Raw genomic sequence first — 19,869 nt, 5'->3', positions numbered from 1 at the left:
CTTTTTTCATTACCGAACCCATAACAAGTTGCTTGTCAATTTCCCACATGGCAAGTACTCCATAAATGCACATTAGACAATCCTGGATACGGGAACAACCAAACATTACGCAAGTTGCCTGTGGTGGATGCTGTGATTTGAACTGAAATTCACGGGGAAACCGACACACGCTGATAAATATTTGTTTTTTTTCTCTCTCTCTCTTTTGTTTTGGGAGGGGATGGTTTCCAAACGTGCGCCCTTCCATCTCGTTGCGTGTTAAGCACAACACAAGCGGAGATGTGCGGCTTTCCAAAGCTGTACCTGTACAGTAGGCAACATTGAGAAGGTGTAGCAGTCACAGGTGTATCGACAAAGTTCAACAGCCGCATCGTGACATTTAAGGAAGTGACAGTTTATAAAAAAAAACAGAAAAAAAAGTACCGGCGACCCATCTGCTCTCAAACAACTACCGTTTCGTTGGTGACGGTGTGTGTGTGTGTGTGAGATGGAGGGGTGGGGTGGGGGAGGGAGAATAGGTGAAGCCACACTGGCGATGTTGGCGAGATTTTGATTGTCAGCGTTTTTTTAAAATCTTCATTGTGAACCTTAAGCCTTGCCCTGGTGCTTGCGGTTGTGTCGGTTATATTAGTGCGCAGCAGTAAGAGAAACATACCACAAAGAAACGCCATTTCCAGCACCCAAATTCATTGTGTGTGGAGTAGTTTAGAAGGAAAGCATCACTATGTATTGCGGCGAGAGACATGTTCATGAACAATTCACGGAGGCGTGGAGGGTCGGTGAAATATCAGCAAAACACTTGCATTTGAAATCTATACACACACAAACTCGCAGTCAGCTAAAGAAATGGAGAAAAAAATAACATTTTCACCCTCACGCGTGGTGTTTTTAAAAAAAATCTCTTCTAGTGTAAAAATTGAACGAGTTTCAAGTTTTTTAGGCTGCATCAGTTTTGCAATTACCGAGTTAAGGAGCACTATAGAGGTTAACGTGGGGTAACTCCTAGTTAGATTTTTTTTTGTTCGCCTGCACACCAGCACAATTGGCTGTCCCGAACTTTGTTCATTTTATTTAGAGAGAAAAAGAATAAAAATACATCTTTTCAAAAACAAAACAGGCGGAAAAAAAGCAAAGGTGTCAGTTTTACAGCGGGGCCAGATCGAAATGTATTTGAGATAGATGTAATCACTATGAATCCCGGCTAATTATGCCAATCAGAAGATTAGGTACGTTTTCGATTATTATATATGTGTGTGTTTGTGTGTCTCTCTCTGTGTGTGTGTGTATCTGTGTGTCTTAAGACAAGTGAGGCAGAAGAGGAAAAGTTGGAGCAGCATCCCCAAGAACTGATTTGCAATTGGCAAATCAATGTTCCCCCAGCACCCCCTAAATAAGAAAAAAAATTGTAACTGCTGTAAAGGTCAGAAAAAGGAGTTGGCAGGAAAATAATTGGTAACGCATGCGCGCCGGGAGGATGCCATATTGGAATGAGGCTTAGAAAAGAGATCAGCTCCAGAAACTGGTCAGTGAAAAAGACCGGCTAACATTGCTACTCTGGGCGAAATAACTTGCTGTGGGTAAGTTCGCCAGCTACTTGTCATTGATGTGTGCTCTTGGGTAGCCAGGCTGCCTCAGACCGTCGTTTTCCGCTCCATTGTAAAACTGCAGGATCTTTTTTCTCTCTCTCTCTCGCTAATGATCTCTGGAGCTTGTTTTGCCAAAAAAAATGACGGTGAAAGCAAGTTGTGCAAAGTGCTTGCTTCTCTCTCTCTCTGCATTTTCCTTTTATTTCAGATTACTTGATCAACACGCGGGGAAGAAGGGATTTACTAATATTCCGAAATGATCTAAGGTTTTTTTCCCCTCTTGGGGGAGGGGGCTGTAGGTATTTTTCTCCGAAATGCTAAGAGTTTTACTTATTATAAACGCAGTCGGTTTCTCTCTCTCTCTCTCTCTGTCAAATCTGCCGTTGTATATTTTCTGCTTCCAAAAATTGATATCTTGTCATTTCAGCTTGCGTGAAAGCTCGTAACCTCCTTTCGATTTTACTAAGCTGAGCTACCTTGCCAATACCCTTCTCATTGCAGCTTATGCGCCTCGTTAGTTTTAAATAAGATATTTTGTATTTCCTGTAGTATTGTTTTATTTTTATCGCTCGGTGTTTGGCAGTATTTCCCCTTCTAAGTTACGTAACTGCCTGTACAGCATAAATATTGGGCAACCTTGCCAATTTCAATATGGCGGGGAAAGGTGTTTTTTTTAAAGTGAAAAAATTAAGGCTTTTTTCACGGGAAAAAACCAAACCGCCTTCACCCCCGACTTCTCTCCAGTGTATTTTGGTGCACAGTCAGGTCCTTTAGTGAATTAAGTGGTGAATTAAGTCATCGTTTTGCTGGCGAAGTTTTTTCCCCTGGAAGACTTTTCAGACTGCTGAACTAAGCTGGCAAAACACCAAGGTACGTTTCTGTATAAAAGGGCCTGTTACCCAACATCACCCAGTGGTGAAATTAGAACGAATTCTGTTGAAAAAATTGGCGTTACATCATTTAGTCCAAAAAAAATCGACGGCTGGTATTCATACCGAAAAGTATATTGGCGATGAGGGTTAATGATGATACATAGCAAAAGATGCGATGCAAATTAGGTCCACAGTGTATTGCATTTGCTTATTGTGCTATATTTTCCTCATAAACCACTTGTTGGCGTTCTAGGTTGCATGTGATATTGGTGATGTCTGTATACAGTATGGGATCCGAGAGGTTATGGGCGTAGAGGAGGAGAAAGCTGGTTTGTAAAGAGGCGGGTGTCGACTTTTAGTTTCCCATTTACTCTGGGGGAAGAGTGTATAGTGGGAGGGAGAATATGGCAATGGAGTTTCAGACTGAGAAAAAAGGGACTTCCTGATTATTTTTCTCTCTCTTTCATTGCTCAAGCATATTAGAAACAGCTTATCAAATTGCTTTATCGCATAGACCAGGTGGAATATTGCGATGGGCAGAGGGTCCATGACCCCGCTAGTGGTGAGAAATTACATTGTAAAATCATCTTAAAGCCAGTGACAATAGAGAAATGAACAAACAGTGCTGACTTTGGGAAATAACTGCCGGGGGTGGGGAGAGGGGTAGGAGAAGGGGATGTAATAGGTGGGGGGGGGGGGGGTTGGGGGTTAACCAAAGCACAATGCCTTTTATTAATGGATTTGAAAAGAAATGTGAACAATAAGGTTTGAGGTCTGAACGGTGCTGCGCGCTGTTTCCCAAAAGGGTGGCATTAACTGCCAGAACCCCTTCCCTCCCCCGAGAGTGGATTTGTTTGATGCAAATAAGCTCCGATGAGGTCCATTTTTAGCTTTGCGGAAGAATCAATATGCCGATATTCTGTCAAGCGCGCATGGCAAGACTTCACTTCTGCTGATCAGATACACAAGCTTCAAGACGTTTACTCCTCGCTCTCAGCCTCTGTGTTGCGTGTGCTTTTTAAAGCGATTGCTCTTAATCTCCGCGCTAGGGCTATAATTGCAAATCAAGATGTAACCCTTGTCCCTGATATAAAAAGGGGTTCGGTCTCTCTAGCGGCGAACGGTCGCTGTTTGGCGCCATATGGATATGCTAAACTGGGGAATGTGTAGCTCTTGTCACTGCCTCGCTCTTCCACTAGGTCCTAAAGGCAGCCAGCGCCTTTGCAAGCAGCAGCAGCAGCGTTTTTGAACGCGCGTTGTTTGCGAGCAGACGGTGACGTTAAAGTTTTTTTAATCGGTGAGTGTGATTAGGATAGCTGGTCAATAATGTTGCTTTATTTGTTTCTTTCTTGAAATGACGAACGAGGTTACTTTTTTTTTGTACCCATCGTCGTTTGGGAACTATTTATTTACTGTAATGTCAAGGGCGCATTGTTACTCATGTGGTATCTTTGTTTTTCCAAAGCCACTACCAAATCGTGACGTTGTGATTCGAGACGACCTGGAAAGTGAATAGGTTATCAGATGTAGGACCTCTCTTCCTAAACCAGGTAAAGTTGCAATTTTGCTTGAACAATGACAGCAGTAGCAGAACTCGCATCACCAGCGGAAATTTGCCCCGCTTGATCAATACCTGGGAAATTTGTTGGCTCATTTGTTTCTAAAATGCTGTCTTAGAATACAGTGTTTCCCTGTTCCTGAAATACACTTCTTACAAATTGAACAATACACACACAATAATCTCAAATAACATCAACGCATTATCATAAATTCACTGATTCTGGAAGGCTCCAGTAGTTCCCTTAATCTGGATGTGCGATTGCTCGCTGAGCTGGAAGGTTAGTTTTCAGACGTTTCGTCACCATTCTAGGTAAGATCATCAGTGAGCCTCCGACGAAGCGCTGGTGTTATGTCCCGCTTTCTGTTTATCTGGTTAGGTTTCCTTGGGTTGGTGATGTCATTTCCTGTTCTTTTTCTCAGGGGATGGTAGATTGGCTCCAAGTCAATGTGTTTGTTGATGGAGTTCCGGTTGGAATGCCATGCTTCTAGGAATTCTCGTGCGTGTCTCTGTTTGGCATGTCCTAGGATGGATGTGTTGTCCCAATCAAAGTGGTGTCCTTCCTTATCTGTATGTAAGGATACGAGTGATAGTGGGTCATGTCGTTTTGTGGCTAGTTGATGTTCATGTATCCTGGTGGCTCGCTTCCTGCCAGTTTGTCCAATGTAGTGTTTGTCACAGTGTTTTGTCATCTACAAAATACCTTGCAAGAACTGTGACAAACACTACATTGGACAAACTGGCAGGAAGCTAGCCACCAGGATACATGAACATCAACTAGCCACAAAACGACGTGACCCACTATCACTCGTATCCTTACATACAGATAAGGAAGGACACCACTTTGATTGGGACAACACATCCATCCTAGGACATGCCAAACAGAGACACGCACGAGAATTCCTAGAAGCATGGCATTCCAACCAGAACTCCATCAACAAACACATCGACTTGGAGCCAATCTACCATCCCCTGAGAAAAAGAACAGGAAATGACATCACCAACCCAAGGAAACCTAACCAGATAAACAGAAAGCGGGACATAACACCAGCGCTTCGTCGGAGGCTCACTGATGATGTTACCTAGAATGGTGACGAAACGTCTGAAAACGAACCTTCGAGCTCAGCGAGCAATCGCACATCCAGAACCTCAACCTGAGCTACAAATCTTCTCAAAACTTGCTAGTTCCCTCGATCCTAAAATCTTCAATTAAGTTATGAAAACTGTTGTTGTTAAACTAATTAATACAAATTCTCCAAAGTCACGACTATTTGTGTTGCTGTGGTTTAAAAGTTAAATGTGTATTGCTAATTTAAAGCAAACTATTTTAGAAAATGGTTCCTGAATGTTATAAAGGAGCAGTGTTACTTACTGCTTGCATAAACTGGATTTATAATGAAAACATTGGTGTCATGTTGCACTTAATGTTTCACTTTTCTATAAGTGTGCAACGTCACTTGAGAGTGGACACTTTAACATAATTTTCAGAATTATGCTAGATTTAGACTTTCTCCCAGATTTCTGAAATAACGCTTGGTTGTTAACTTGAAGGCTTTTGTTTACTATACTGCAACTATCCTCTTAAGGCCACTCATGATGAATCAACCTCAATTGTACATACTGCTTTGTTCAAAGACAGTTATGTCCACATGGATTTTACAGCAGCCCTCGGTGCTTGCACGAGGTGGGAACAAAGCTCACCAAATAATTGCAGTAACTTTAACCTTAAACCTGTTTAGCTCTTCTGTTGAGGCCCAAAAGCCCACAAGATGTCCCACTTAGCTACAAGTTTGTTTCCTCGTATCCCAAAAAGTCAAGCAAGACAATTTTGAATTGAAAACTATCAACAAGTTATTAGTGACAGTATGTCAGAAGGATTAATGGACTAGACCTTTATAGAACAAAGCATTGTGAACACAGTTACAGGAGAAAATTTTGAATATTTATTTGTATTAAATCTCATCATTTTCCTTTCTGGAATTATGGAATTAGGGTCATTTAAATTGATCCATTATGAAACAGTGATACACACAAAAGCCACACAATCATGGAGCTGAAATTTTATTTCAGTTCATATGTTACAGATATGTGGATAGTGGGCAAATTGGTGGCTTATGAAGAAATTCAACAAAAAATTCAAATTAAGATTCGAATGATTTCCCTGAATCCATTGGTAATTGTCAGAAAAACGCATGTGTGTTCACTTTTTTTTAATCCTGACCTGGTCTGGCCTACATGTGACTCCAAACTCACAGCAATATTATTGACTGTTAACTGTCCTCTGAGGAATCAGGGATGAGCAATAGCTGGGTCTAGCCAATGACACTACCATCCCATGAATGGATTTTTTAAAAAATTAGGAGTAGGACAATTAGTAAGTAATGTTGTCTAACAGAGGTGCAGATTAAGGTTCTTGTGGTGATTTCTACCTCAGTTTGTAGATGAGGTAGTTGGTTTACTCACTAAGCTGCTTGGTTATCATACAGATTTTCATCACCATGCTAGATAACAACATCAATGTGGCCTCAGATGAAGCTATGTTGTTCTACTCTGCTTGGAATTTATATGATCCAGCCTGTTAATTTGGGTTGTGTCACTTCAGTTTTTTTTTTTGGATGAGTTTATATATAGAAATAACACAACTCAACTTACCAGGCCGGATTATATAAATTCCAAGTAGAGTAGAACAACATCGCTTCATCCGAGGCTGCACTGATGATGTTGATGAAACGTCTGTAAGATAACCAACCATCTCAATGAGCAATCCAACAACCTCAAGTGGAGATATTCTATCTTAGTATTTGCCTTGATCACATATAAGTAAATAACTGTGCAATTACCTGCCAGTGATGTTCCCTTGTGATTCATTTTCCTTCCCCCGTAATGATGATCCAGTTTAAAATAACCAAATGTGATGATGTGTGAAATGAAACATTCTTCAGAAATGACAGGAGCATTAAGTTATTGCAGAAATAACTTCCATCCAAAAGTTTTTATGAAGAAGCCAATTGACTGGTCGGTAAAGTAGCATGTTCCAGGAAGTATTTTGTAAGAAACAGGCTGAGAATGAAGATCAAACACAAGTAGAGAGGCTAACTGCTCTTCATTCACTGAAACAACAAATAATTCAAACATATCAGCCATTTAGGTAAATTTGACTATTATTTGAATTCAGCACAGTCAGATATTACAAATTTCAAAGGGACACAAATAACTGCTTTCAAATGTCTATCTCAGTAGTACTGATGTTCATAATTTGGACAGTGCTAAGCAATGAGAAGGCCTAAACACACATCTGGTTGTGCTGGTCTTAGTACACTCTCTCATACATGGAATATTTTATTTAACTGTTACAAAAGTGCAGTTTTAGAATAACTTGTCTGTTTGAACGGAAAGCTGATGTTTATATAATGTTCACATGCATTATTAGCACAGCAAGTTGGTTGATTCTGTTGCTTCGAGTAATACTGAAAGTTAAGACAAAACTTGGGGAAATCTGCAGCCGTAAATTATACAATGTGATTACAGTGTAGTTTCAGGCGTTTGTTGCACTTTGGGTAGTAACTTTTTCTTGGAACTTTATAGTGCTGCTTGTTTAGTCTGATTTTACAGTGGTGCAAATCTGAATGCTTGTTATGTTATTGCATACAACACTTGGGGGGGGGGGGGGGGAGGAAACAAGGACTTATGGTGTCACTTTCAGAGGGCTCAGGTGACAATTATAATTGGAGTGCAAAGCGTGGCTGATGTGATCACCGTCTACATTACAGTAACCCAGTATATGTGCTCGCATGAAATCTATCTGCCTGAAACTCTTGAGGGGGAAGGTCCATTGCTAGTAGGATATGATGAATACACAGGAAGTGGTTTGCTTCTCAAAGTATCAGCTATAAAAGCTGCATTATTTATAAGGAAAAGGGCTAGTGCCATATTTGCACAAATAATACATATTACCATGGATGAGTATTGTTAGTGAAACTATTTTGTCCACTCTTTACCCGCCCCCTCCCGGTTATGAATCATTTGCGCTAGCTGGACCTTGTGTCTTTGGCAAATCCAATGGCAAGAATGCAAGAAACAGTGTTAGAATTAAGGCGACGGTCACAGTAAACGCTGTTCCGAGGAAGGAATGTAAGGCTGGGTTCTGAGAATGTTTGGAGGAAGAGGCACCGACCCTCGAAGGGCACGTGGCGTTTCTCGTAAACAGCGAGCGGGTAATTTCTGTGAATGACTCCTGGACGGCCAATGAGCGCTCGGCTGTTTCGTCGTTGGGGGCGGTCATGGTGGTGCGGGGAGGGTAGATGGGCGGGGCCGTAGGGGTGCGAGGTGAGCCACTGGCGCCTGAGCGGTGGACGGCCGGGGGTCACGTGGCCGACTAGGGTCTCGCGCTCGCATTGACGGTTGGACATTTGAAGTTGGACGGCGGGCCGGGTGGACGTGTTGTAATCGGGGGGTCGGCTGCTTATCCCCACTTTGTTTTCACTTTTTTTTTTGGCCCCTATCACCGCGACTGCTGCCATCACCCTGTCCGCTCCCTCAGGTGAGTGGACTCTGATGAAAATGCTCACCCTCTCAAAAACTTAATGCCAATGAGCCCACCTCCAATTCTCCTACATTTTAAAAAAAAACTACCAGAAGCTCAGCAGGTCTGGCAGCATCTGTGGAGACAGTTAACTTTTTTGCATTCCAGCGACAATTTAGTGTTGTCGTTTCGGATTTTCAGAACCCATTGATCTTTGTTTTATCACAGCCGGTGCTCAGCCCATTTGCCCTCCTCTTAAGATATATTACACTAAAAGAGGGGTTGGGGTAGCTTTCAAAAGCGCATCCTCTGGGTCTATTCTAACTCAGAGATTGGCGATTTCCCCGTGCCTTTTATGACTTTTGGTTGTCATTTTTATTCTTGCATGGGCTCGAAGGGGTTTGTCTGGAGGCACATCTAAGTGAGTAGATTTCCTTCCGTGAATGGCATCATTGTAAAAACCCATCCACCAATTCAGCATTTTTTGTTTTCTTTTCTGACCATGGTGGGATTTGAACCTGTCACAATTACAGCGTCAGCCTGGGACCTTCTGGGTTACTCACTTACTGACGTTACCACCCTGCCACTCTTTGCACACCCAATTAAGTACTATTGAAGCAGCAACAATGCTGTAATGTAGGAAACATGCCAACCAATTTGTGCAAATAAGTGTCCACAAAGTGTAACATAATAATGACTAGATAATGTTTTTGAGATTATTAGCTAGGACATCAAAACTAACTCCTCTGATATTAGATTGAAAGGGATGGGGCAGACACAATATTGCTTTAATATCACAACTGAAAGGGCACTTGGGTGAGATAGTGTAGCACCCCAATACTACATTAGGTTGTCAGGTTTAAAGTCTGTACTGTACTTGAATTCTATATTGGGACCATGGACCCACAACTGTCCGACTCATTTGGGAGTGCTATTCCTAATGGGCAGGCCACGAGATCCAGTTTCTCCAATCTGTTCATATTCCTCTTAATTTCTTGTCACGATTTTAGTACACTTTTGTATGCTCTGCAAATTCATCCTGCACTTCCCAAAATCGGCATCGTGTTCTGGTTAATACTACGGCCTCTAATTAAAAGGAACATTCACAACTTTTATGCAGGAGGAGCAGTGAGAAGGATTTTTGTCATGGTACTGCTATGAAACAAAGTTTGAAAGCTACCCTCGCATTGAGAAAGCGAAGGGTGGTCCCTATTCTGACACCATCAGTGGAACAGAAGATTCAAAAATAACTTATGGCAGATTCTGAAGCTACTTTCTTTTTTAAAAACAATTGTTATTTCCAATTAGTGGGTATTCAAGCTGGAATGGAGAGTTTAGTTGCATGTTGTTAATCAGATATGATTGTAGACACTTGTAGCATTGAGGATCCTGTTTGAAACTACAGCTGCCGTTAGTACTGCATTTCACCTGTTGTTCACAATGGTAATTTCTTCAGTTTCATGTCCTTTTTAAAATTGTTTGTGGAATCAATGTCTACAACCTCTTTCAGGTGGCATGTTCCAAATCCTGGCAGGCCTCCTGAGTGAAAAGAATTCTGCACAATTCCTTGAATTTCCACCAGTGATTTTGGACATAGGACTCCTTGTTATTGGCCCACTTGGAGGAAATATTGTTCTCTATTGAAAGCGCTCATCTTGAAAACCTCAAGCTATTGCTTAACCTCTGATCTGAGAAGTTTGACACTAATTTTCCCAAATTGTTCTCATCACCATTGATTATGTTTCCATTACAAGAATGTCTTTACTGATACATGTATAAAAAGCTATAGTTTTCCTTTTTAATGTTACTTATTTCCTGTGACTTAGTGAGTTTATCCAACTGAGCCATATCAACCAGTCCAATTCCGGGTTTGGTTCCTTTCATGTAGTTATCTGAATTGAGATGGGGCAATACAGCTGACTTTAGTTTTCTAGGATATTTAAAACTATTCCTAATTGAAGTTATTATACATTAATCCCAAAATTTAGCTTTATAGTTGAAATATTTCATGTAAACTTTCCAAAAATTTAAGTATTAAATCTAGCATTAAGTTTACAAATAAGTGTTCTTTAATTTCTTAAATCCTTTGAATCACACATTGCTGGCAAATAAAGGGGTACAATAGACGATGATTTTTGGCCTTTGTTTTTGGTTGAGCTGGGCTTAGCACAGGTCTTCTACTTGTACTGGGCACCTGTACGAACTCTAAGAAAGCATGCTGGCAGTTGTTTGGATAGAACTTAGTTTGGTTGTTGTGATGTCTGATCCAATTGCTTGCCACACTGCCATTGCCCCTTAGGTAAGACACTTGAGCACAACTACAAATTGGGGAACTGTGCCCATGTAAAATGTTAATCACTTTCAGAACAGTGAGGAGAAAGAATTGCAGAAAAATTGGGGTAAGAAGAGTTACTTCTGAATTGATTGCTATTTGCTAAAAGCGTTAAGTAATGAGTAAGGATGAGTTCATATGAAAGATAGTGTGGCATCTTTTAGTGTGTTCAGATATGTGGTGAAACAGGAATGTGTACATTGTGTGACACTTTTTTTTTCTAGCTCAACAAGCAACCAAAGGAGAAGCTAACAATGGCAAAGAGATCGCTCTGGGCCACTGCTGATGTCTGTTTTAAAGCGGTTTTGTTCATCTATTGTGCCACTTTTCTGTTGGGCATAGTATGTGATTCAAAGGATTAAAGAAAACAGAACATTTTATTTATGAATTTTATGTTAGGTTTAATGATTTTCTTAGATGTTTTTTCACATACTATTTTATAATTCAAATTTTAGCAGTAAATCTTGGGAGGAATTTAGAATAACTTCAATTAAGAATAGTTTGAAATATGTAATTAGTACGCATCCTGCATATCTGAATTATATGTATACTTGGTTCAGTTATTTGCATTTTTATATAATGGTTGATTTAAGTTTTTGAGTCTATTAACACTGCATCCGCAACACGTATCAACTATTTGGCCCCATATCATTCCATTGCTCGCTTTAATACTTTTGATCATTGTTTTTAACTTTTCAGTGATTTTTCACTTATTGCATAACTGTATATTTTGTATACCTAAAAGCCCATTGGATAACTTAATAAGATAGTTGATACAATTAAATTTTGGCTAGTTTGATTTTTGCCATCGGGAATTCGGCTCTGAGACTATATAGGTCACCAACATTGAATTGACGGCGGAATATCCGATGTTGCTGTAGTCGAAGTTAATTGCAAGAGTGGGAATTTTACCATAACAGTAATCGCTGCGTCCTTGGACTTGCGTTGGTTGACGTTTAATGTCAGGGAACTTCATGAAGTTTAACGTTAGATGCTTTGTTGCAGATGACACCAAACTAGGAGGAAAACGTTGCTCCATTGAACAGTGGGCTCAATTTCCACAGCTTCGTGGTTTTGTAGTAGTGGTTCAGGAAAATAGCGGAGAACTGTGTCGGGAAGGCTTCAAGAGGCACTGAGCTTTTCGTGGTCAGCCATTCACAATTAATAAGGATTTTTTGGGGGCACATGTTGCGGCCTCCTTTTATGGTGCCGGCGGCTGCAACATGTAGCCTGATGTACAGCGAGGTGCTGACCTACTTCAGCGTTTCCCCGGTTCTCCAGGCTCCATGCACACTCGCATCTGCCATTCTCCAACAGTCCGTCCATCCCCGAGGCTGCTATGCTGGCCGTGTTGCAGGCGAATTCGGGCTAGGAACTGATATCTCGTCCCAACGTCAGAATCTTGATGCTCCTGGCCGCATCCATCCGTGTGCGCTAACATTGGAAAACGTTCAAATAGGCAATCTCAATCAAATGACCGCTCTCAGCAGTTGAAAAACGAGAGCTGACCCGGTGTAGATTGTTGGTTTACTTTGTTCACTAATACTTAACTCACTCAAACAATTAAAAATACATGACAATCAAGTTTTCAGCCTTGTAAGCTAATATTCGTTAACCTTTGGTACAGCACTAGCAAAGAACACTTCGACTTTTAAGACTTAGTCTTTACATTTGCAATTAAAAAAAATCGCCATCCCAGTCCTTTTTACTTTTACTTTTTTTCCCTTTTGCTTGAACCACATTTCATAGGTCCCTCCAAGGAAATACAGGATATACTTTAGTCATTGGAAAGGTAGATCTCTCTGGGATGATATTCAGGAGTGCATTATTCCTGCCTATTTCTCTCCCCACACCCGCACACTGCCTTCAACTCCACCCCCACCCCCAAGAAGAACTTTGAGATTTGTACAGAGCTCTGTAGTGATTTTACTCCAGTTCTAGGTAGTCAATGCACTTCTGCATATTTCCCGCCCCCCCCACTTCACTTTGTAGTATTTGCACTGCTATAAGTTTTTAAAAAAACCTCAAAAACACAAAATTGCATGTTATTCTATCAAACAGCCATTGAGGGGCTGAAGTTTGTAATATTCATCCAGTCATGATTCTTGGCTTTCAGAGGGTTTGCTGAGATGATAAACTATGAAGATGTCAAATTTACAGTGGAGTTCTTTTACTCCACACAAAGGCAAAAATACTGCAAATGCTACAAATCTGCTGAAGCTAGAAATTACAATACTGGGACACTCAGAGAAACAGAGTTAACACAAGTTGATGACCTTTTGCCATTACTGAAAGATTATTTTGATCTGTGTTAACACACTCTCCCTTCACTAATGCTGCTATGACAAGCAATTTTTGAAAAATTTTTATTCCCTACCTAACTCCTTGGTTCCTGAACTGTTCTCTGGGCAACATCTTTTGAAGAGTTGATTGCTATCTCCGTGTGTCGTGTCATGTCAAGATCAAAAAAGAGAACTAGTGTAATTTTATTGCCAAGATGAAGATTAACTGGAAATCATATACAAACACTACTTTCCAAGACTTCCTGTGTCATTGGTCCACTCTCATCTTCTTCCCGGTCAACAATGTTACAGTTTGCATCTACTCAAACAATTTAAAAATAAATGATTGTTCCTCTCCTCATACTATAGAGAGCTCCATTCTTTCTCTAAACAACCTAGCTGCAATTGGGAACTGCTGGGGAATCACCAGGAGAACCCAAACTTTCAAAGTTTTCTCAAAATGGTATTTCTTTATCTTGAAGGCAAAAATCATGCATTTTTATTGAATAGATTGGAATTAGGTTTATTATCATATGTACTGACATGACTACAGTGAAAAATTTATGAAGTAGTTGCTTACGGTGTCATCGTAGGTACGTTGGTGCAGTTTCTTAGGAATAAATTAGAAAAATAAATAAAGTCCAGCATTACAGACCTTCGGGCCATCTGAGGTTTTTTTTAACAAAGGTATCTGGGGAATAAATTAGAATAAATAAACAAAAAGTTCAGAATTTACATCTTCACAAGAAGAGAAGATGGAGCCAACGATCTGCACTGGCCTCCAGGCCTCACCTCCAGCCTGCGCAGGGTGAAATAAAACTAATTATGTAAGAGTTACAGGCTTTCATTAGAATGATTGATTGAAAAGTTACATCTTTCAAAAATACACTTGACAACTAATAGGTGTATTTGTATAAAATCCAATTAACTGCACAGGAACTACATGAGTGCAAACTTGTAAAGCTTGTGCAATTTATGGAACTAGGTAGTAGTGAATGGAGATCAAGGATGGTGTGATTCCAGCTTAATCTGTTTTTCAACCGTCCAAAAACCATTATGTATCACAAGCTCACATACAGCTCTTGTGATTTATGAATATTATCTTGCCAAATGATATTATTTTAACGTCCCTCTTGTATTTTTTTTTAATAATAAGGCATTAAGTGGAAGTCTTAAATAAAGGTAGACATTCTTGCAGGATATTTCTTGAGGGATGAGGTGAATACACGTGCGCTCTAAATAATTTTAATTTGATTTTATTATCACGAACTGAGATACAGTGAAAGGTATTGTGTGTGCTAACTTGACAAATCAAACCTTATCTAAGTATTTCGGGGTAATAGAACAGAATGCAGGCTATAGTTACAGCAATAGAGAAGGTACGAAGAAAGATCACCTCTAATATGAGCGGTCCATTCGTAAGATTGATAACAGCAGGAAAGAAGCTGTTCGTGAACCTGTTAGTGTGTGCTTTCAAACTTCAGTATCTTCTGGTTGAAGAGAGTATAACTGGGATGACTTGTGGTGATTCTTCATATAAGAATAACAATTCTGAAATGATTAGTCACAGTTTATGTACTCTTAAGACTATCAGAGTAATTGTTTAAGGTCCAGGTGAGGTGCAGTTTTGAACATCTTGCTTAAGGGAGGTTGACTGATGTGAGGAAAAAGTGTATCAAAAGTAAACTGTCCTAATTCTTGAGGTGGTTTTCCAATAAGGAGGGATTCAATATATAATTTCTGAAATCTGGAAGAACAAGACTAAGTTTATTGAAATATATAATTTTCTTAAGGGATTTGATAGAGTAGAACAATGTTTCCCCTGACTGGAGAGTCTACAATTAAGCAGGTCACTGTTTCAGGGGGAAAAAGGTTGTTCTTGGTTAATCTCCAGAAGTAACACAAATGCATGTGTTCTGATGTCACAGGTAATATAACTGAGTTACTGAGTAACCAAGATAAAATGATCTATTATGATTATGAAGACAAACCTGTTATTAAAGTGGAGTATGCTGAATTGTAACTGACCTTACTTGAACACTTAGAGCATAACAAGAAGAAATTCAAGAGTTATTTACACAACATTTGCTTTAAATGACTATTTATATCGAGGGAAAGATCTGAAGTGGAATTATTCTGTTTTTGTGGTTAGTCTTGATAGTGGGGGAACAGGACTAATCATTACTATACGTTTTATTAATAGTGACAAATTCCTGTTTTTGCTTTGGTCACAATCACTCTCCACATATGTAAATGTGTCAGTTTGATGTTTGTATTTAGCAATTCATTGTCAGCTCTGTGCTATATTCCTGAGAGAATTTTTGATTTGATGATTTCATGCTTTAATTATTAAGACTGACAAACTATAGATATTGCACCTGCAGAGAGATGCAATAAAATTGGTTAATCAGAAACAATGCATGTTTAAAGTAGAGAGATTAAATTTGTGGTTATTTTGCCCCCAGCTGCTGTTAGATGTATATGATTAAAAAAAATTGTTTACTAATTTTCCTTTTCATTTGCAGAAACTGTTTGAGTGGTATGAACTAAACCAGAGGAAATGGTTTGAATGCTTCAAACAGACTTTATTGGCCTTGGAACCAGAAAGCAGAAAAGCCTCTTTTTTAAGTATGCAAGAATCAACAACTTTGTTTTTAGAGAAGACTCAAAGTCCAAACAATTTAAATGGAGAGCAGTATGAGACAGGTACAAGTTGGGTGTTTATATGTTAATTTAAAAAAAAACTTAAGGGTAGGATTCAAATTTAGTTGTCATATTAATAGAGTTTTGCAATTATGTATGAAAGATTGGAAGCATATAACTAGAGGTAATCTTGTTTTCTTGTGATGGTTTATGTTTGAAGAATAATACAGTTTATGTTTGAGAGGTGGGGCAAAATGGTCAGTTATTTAAATCACAAAAAAACTCTGACTGTAAAGGCACGTTTTCTCTGCAAGTACTACCTGTATCAATTTGCACTGCTGTGTAATTTCATGATGTTACCTCATGGAGCACTTTTTAAATTACTTTCTGTTCCCATGTAATAGTAATTGGGTTTTGGTAAAGTGCAGTGATATTTAACACACAAAGCTGAAGTATACCATTACACAAGAAGACAAAATCATAGCTTGTCAGAGCTGTATTATTGTCATTGTATGTCACAAATCTTTATTCTAGTTGTACATGTGAGTGGAGAGATTGAAACAAGATGTATATATTCATGAGAAGATTGCATATACATTATATTAACATTCTGTGTGGGCCATTGACCTGTTTAGGGAAGAATAGCTCAGAAGTCCTGAAGGTGGAACCTGTACATAAACTCATACATTACAGAATAGCAAGACGTTTTAGAGGTAGAAGAGAAATAATAGTTACTTTTTTAAAAAGCAGCAAGAAAGTCATTCTTTAAGTTGGCAAGTCTAGTAGAATCAAGTTTAATACCCTTATTTGCATATTTTAGCTATATATTAAACTCTACTTCCAAAAGACTCTGGTACTAAAAATGATCAGACGATGCAAACTTGCAGTTTATTGTCTTGTTTATATTGTTTAATTCAAACTTTTGGATTGTTTTGAAAAATAATAATTATGACTGAATCAGAAGAACCTCTTTTTATTTAACAACACTCTTTTTCTCAACATAGCCCTGACCAAGAATGGGAGGCAGCATATGGATTTTGCATGTCTTCAAGAAGGAATCAGTTTTCTGATTCTCAGCTGATATGGCAAAGTAACTTATTTGATTTCTGTCTGAATAGTGAGTGTTTAGCCTGTATTTCTTGAAGTACCCCCACAGAGCCTAGAATCTTGTCACCATGTCACCCTTTATTTACACATGCAAAACACGCAACGCTCATCCAGCTTTCACAGAGCCAGCTCTGAGTGACCAAAACTACTGACACTCCTGTTTATCTCTATCAGCTAGGGTTCCCTGATTGGGGCTCTTAACCTGGTCCAGTCAGTGAACTCGTATTCTATTATGTCTGTCTGGCTGACCCTGTTATAAACACTACACTTGCATGTTGAGTGAACAGTTTATCAAAAGATACATGTCTTGGACAATGAATTATGTTGATTTTATGTTGAAGCACAATGGGTTATTGTCACTAAGCTGTAAATTTTTAATAGAAAGCTTTTTACTTGGTATGTTTATGCTGCATTATCAAAACACTCTCGTTCAGCTGGTTTTTGGTGGGGAGGTGGTGGCATAATAACTTTATCACTCGACAGCTAATCAAGATGCAGGTGATGACCTGGGGATCTAAGTTCGAATACTACCATGCCAGAGAGTGGAATTTGTATTTGATAAACATCTGGAATTAAGGCGTAATGATGACTGTTGTTGATTATTGGAAAAAACCTGTCTGCCCCATCAATGTCCTGTTTGGGAAGGAAACTGCTATTCTTACGTGGTCCTGCTTATATGTGACTCCAGACCCACAGCAATGTGGTTAACTCATTACTGCCCTCTTGGCAATTAGGGATGGGCATAAATGTTGGCCTTGCCACCAATGCCCTTGTACAGTGAATGAGTTAAAAGAAAACAAATTTGAGCTTGCGAAATAGTCTAAATTTATTTTGGGGAAATAACTAGAAGTTCAGCAAAACATTTTTAGTAAATAAAAACTGAAAGAACTGCGGATGCTGAAAATCAGGAACAAAAAAAAATGTGGGAAAAGCTCAGCAGGTCTGGCAGCATCTGTGAAGAAAAAAAAGTTAAAGTTTCGGGTCCAGTGACCCTTCCTCAGAACTGAACAGAGCAGAATATTTTTAGTACCAGATATATTGCTTTCTTAACTAGCAAATGTATATTACAAGGTGAGACATTGAAATTGAGGTTTGCTTTTGACCTTTTTTTTATTGTTCTGTCAGTTTGAATCGTTCAATCTGCTTATATAGAGAATGTTTTATGTGGAGTGTTAATATGCTGATAAAAGCTCAAAGGTAGAGGCAGTTGATTTTCAAGCCAGTGCCATTGTTCACTATGATTTTAAACTTGTGCTACCAAAAAAAATATGGGATTCAGGAGGTTTAGATTTGTGATTTTTTTTTAAGTAGGGTGGTTGGTTCATTCAGTTTGCATGAGCTCCAGGGCAGTTTTGTGATTATGCAGATGTAGATATCATTGGATTACAACCTATCAATTTAACTAGTAGCCCATCATATCTTTCCTCCACACCTTCTCATAACAATTAATATTCATACCTGTCACATCCCATTCACATTCTTGTCAGTGTGAGTACAATATTGGAAAAATTATTTTTTACAAAATATGTTGTAACAAAAATTTTAAATGGCAAAACGAAAGTCCCGCAGTATGCTTTTTATTTTGAATAAATTTGTTCAGAGATACTCAACTTTTGAATTAAAAACAAAATGTCACCGAATCAATATAAAGTGATGAATGTAAATCATACCATATTCAAAGCAACATGAGTAACTGAGAAGAAAATAAATTCCTGATTTCAGGTTCCTGATATTAGCCTCAATTTTGGGTTAGCAATAAATTTTGAGTGAACAAATTTTGAATAAACAAATTTTAAGTACACAAGTTTGAAGTGTACAAGTGAAATTAGCACATTAAATTTTGAAATATGATTTGTGTAACAACTTGAAATTATATGGAACAAAAGCAATGCTGCAGAAACCCAGTAGGTGTGACAGCATCGGTAGAGAGAGAAACAGTTAACGCTGAGTTGTTTTCATGGTGAATACGCGGCAAGCAGTGGGATTAATGAAGGGATAGAGTTAGAAGCGGAGAGGAAGAAGTATCTAGACGGACATCTGTACCCTTGAATGTTTACAGCTTGCATTCTTGAACACTGGAAAGGAGGCGAAAAGGTTTCTTGTTTAAGTGTTGAACAGGGATTCTACAAATACATTAGGGACCAAAGAGTGACAGAACAGAGAATAGGGTCCCTTAAATCAGCAACATCACCTTTGTGTGGAACTGCAGGAGATGGGGGAGATGCTAAATGAATATTTTGCATCAGTGTTTACCTTGGAGAAGGATATGGAAGATAGAGAATATGGGGAAATAAATAGCTACATCTGTAATATGGATATTTTTCAAGAGGAGGAGGTGCTAGATGTCTTAAAATTCATAAAGGTGGATAAATCCCCAGCACCTGATCAGGTGTCACCGAGAGCTCTGTGGGAAGCTAGGGGAGTGATTGCTGGGCCCCTGGCTGAGATATTTGTATCATGAATAGCCACAGGTGAGCTGAGGGAAGACTTGATGTTGGCTAACGTGGTGTCAGTATTTAAGAAAGGTTGTAAGGAAGTGCCAGGGACCAGTGAGCCTGACATCGGTGATGGGCAAGTTGCTTGGACAGAATCCTGAGTGACAGGAAATACCTGTATTTGGAAAGGCAGGGACTGATTAGGGATAGTTTACATACATAGCTTTGTGCATGGGAGACTATACCTCACTAACCTGATTGAGTCTTTTAAAGAAGTAACATATAGAGGATAAGGGCAGAGCAGTGGATGTGATCTATATGGGCTTCAATAAGGCTTTTGGCAAGGTTCCTAATAGTAGACTGGTTAGCAAGATTAAGTTACATGGTATAGAGGGAGAATTAGCTATTTGCATACAGAACTGGCTAGAAAGTAGAAGACAGAAGGTGGTGGTGGTGGAGGGTTGCTTTTCAGACTGGAGGCCTGTGACCAGCTGTGTGCCACAAGGATCGGCGCTGGGTCCATTTTTTGTTT

The 19,869-nt window shown here is 39.3% G+C and overlaps 1 protein-coding gene across 2 annotated transcripts in view; it reads left to right on the top strand.

Annotated features, from left to right (window-relative positions):
• Window positions 1–1,467: 1,467 nt before the first annotated feature.
• Window positions 1,468–19,869, top strand: part of sfmbt2 (Scm like with four mbt domains 2) — a 196,876-nt gene continuing 178,474 nt past the window's right edge. The window contains exons 1-3 of one of the 2 annotated variants that reach the window (XM_048553832.2): window positions 1,468–1,577; window positions 3,924–4,008; window positions 15,678–15,858. In XM_048553832.2, the coding sequence (XP_048409789.1) occupies window positions 15,783–15,858 (76 nt within the window). In that variant the 5' untranslated portion in view covers window positions 1,468–1,577; window positions 3,924–4,008; window positions 15,678–15,782. Of the gene's footprint in view, window positions 1,578–3,368; window positions 3,756–3,923; window positions 4,009–15,677; window positions 15,859–19,869 lie in introns of those variants that run through there. The other variant, XM_048553833.2, reaches the window with a different exon arrangement.

The sequence above is a fragment of the Stegostoma tigrinum genome, chromosome 25 (genome assembly GCF_030684315.1).
Source record: "Stegostoma tigrinum isolate sSteTig4 chromosome 25, sSteTig4.hap1, whole genome shotgun sequence".
NCBI classification, from domain to species: Eukaryota; Metazoa; Chordata; class Chondrichthyes; order Orectolobiformes; family Stegostomatidae; genus Stegostoma; species Stegostoma tigrinum.
The sequence above is the reverse complement of the archived record's forward strand: the minus strand, read 5'-3'. Positions and strand labels throughout refer to the sequence as shown.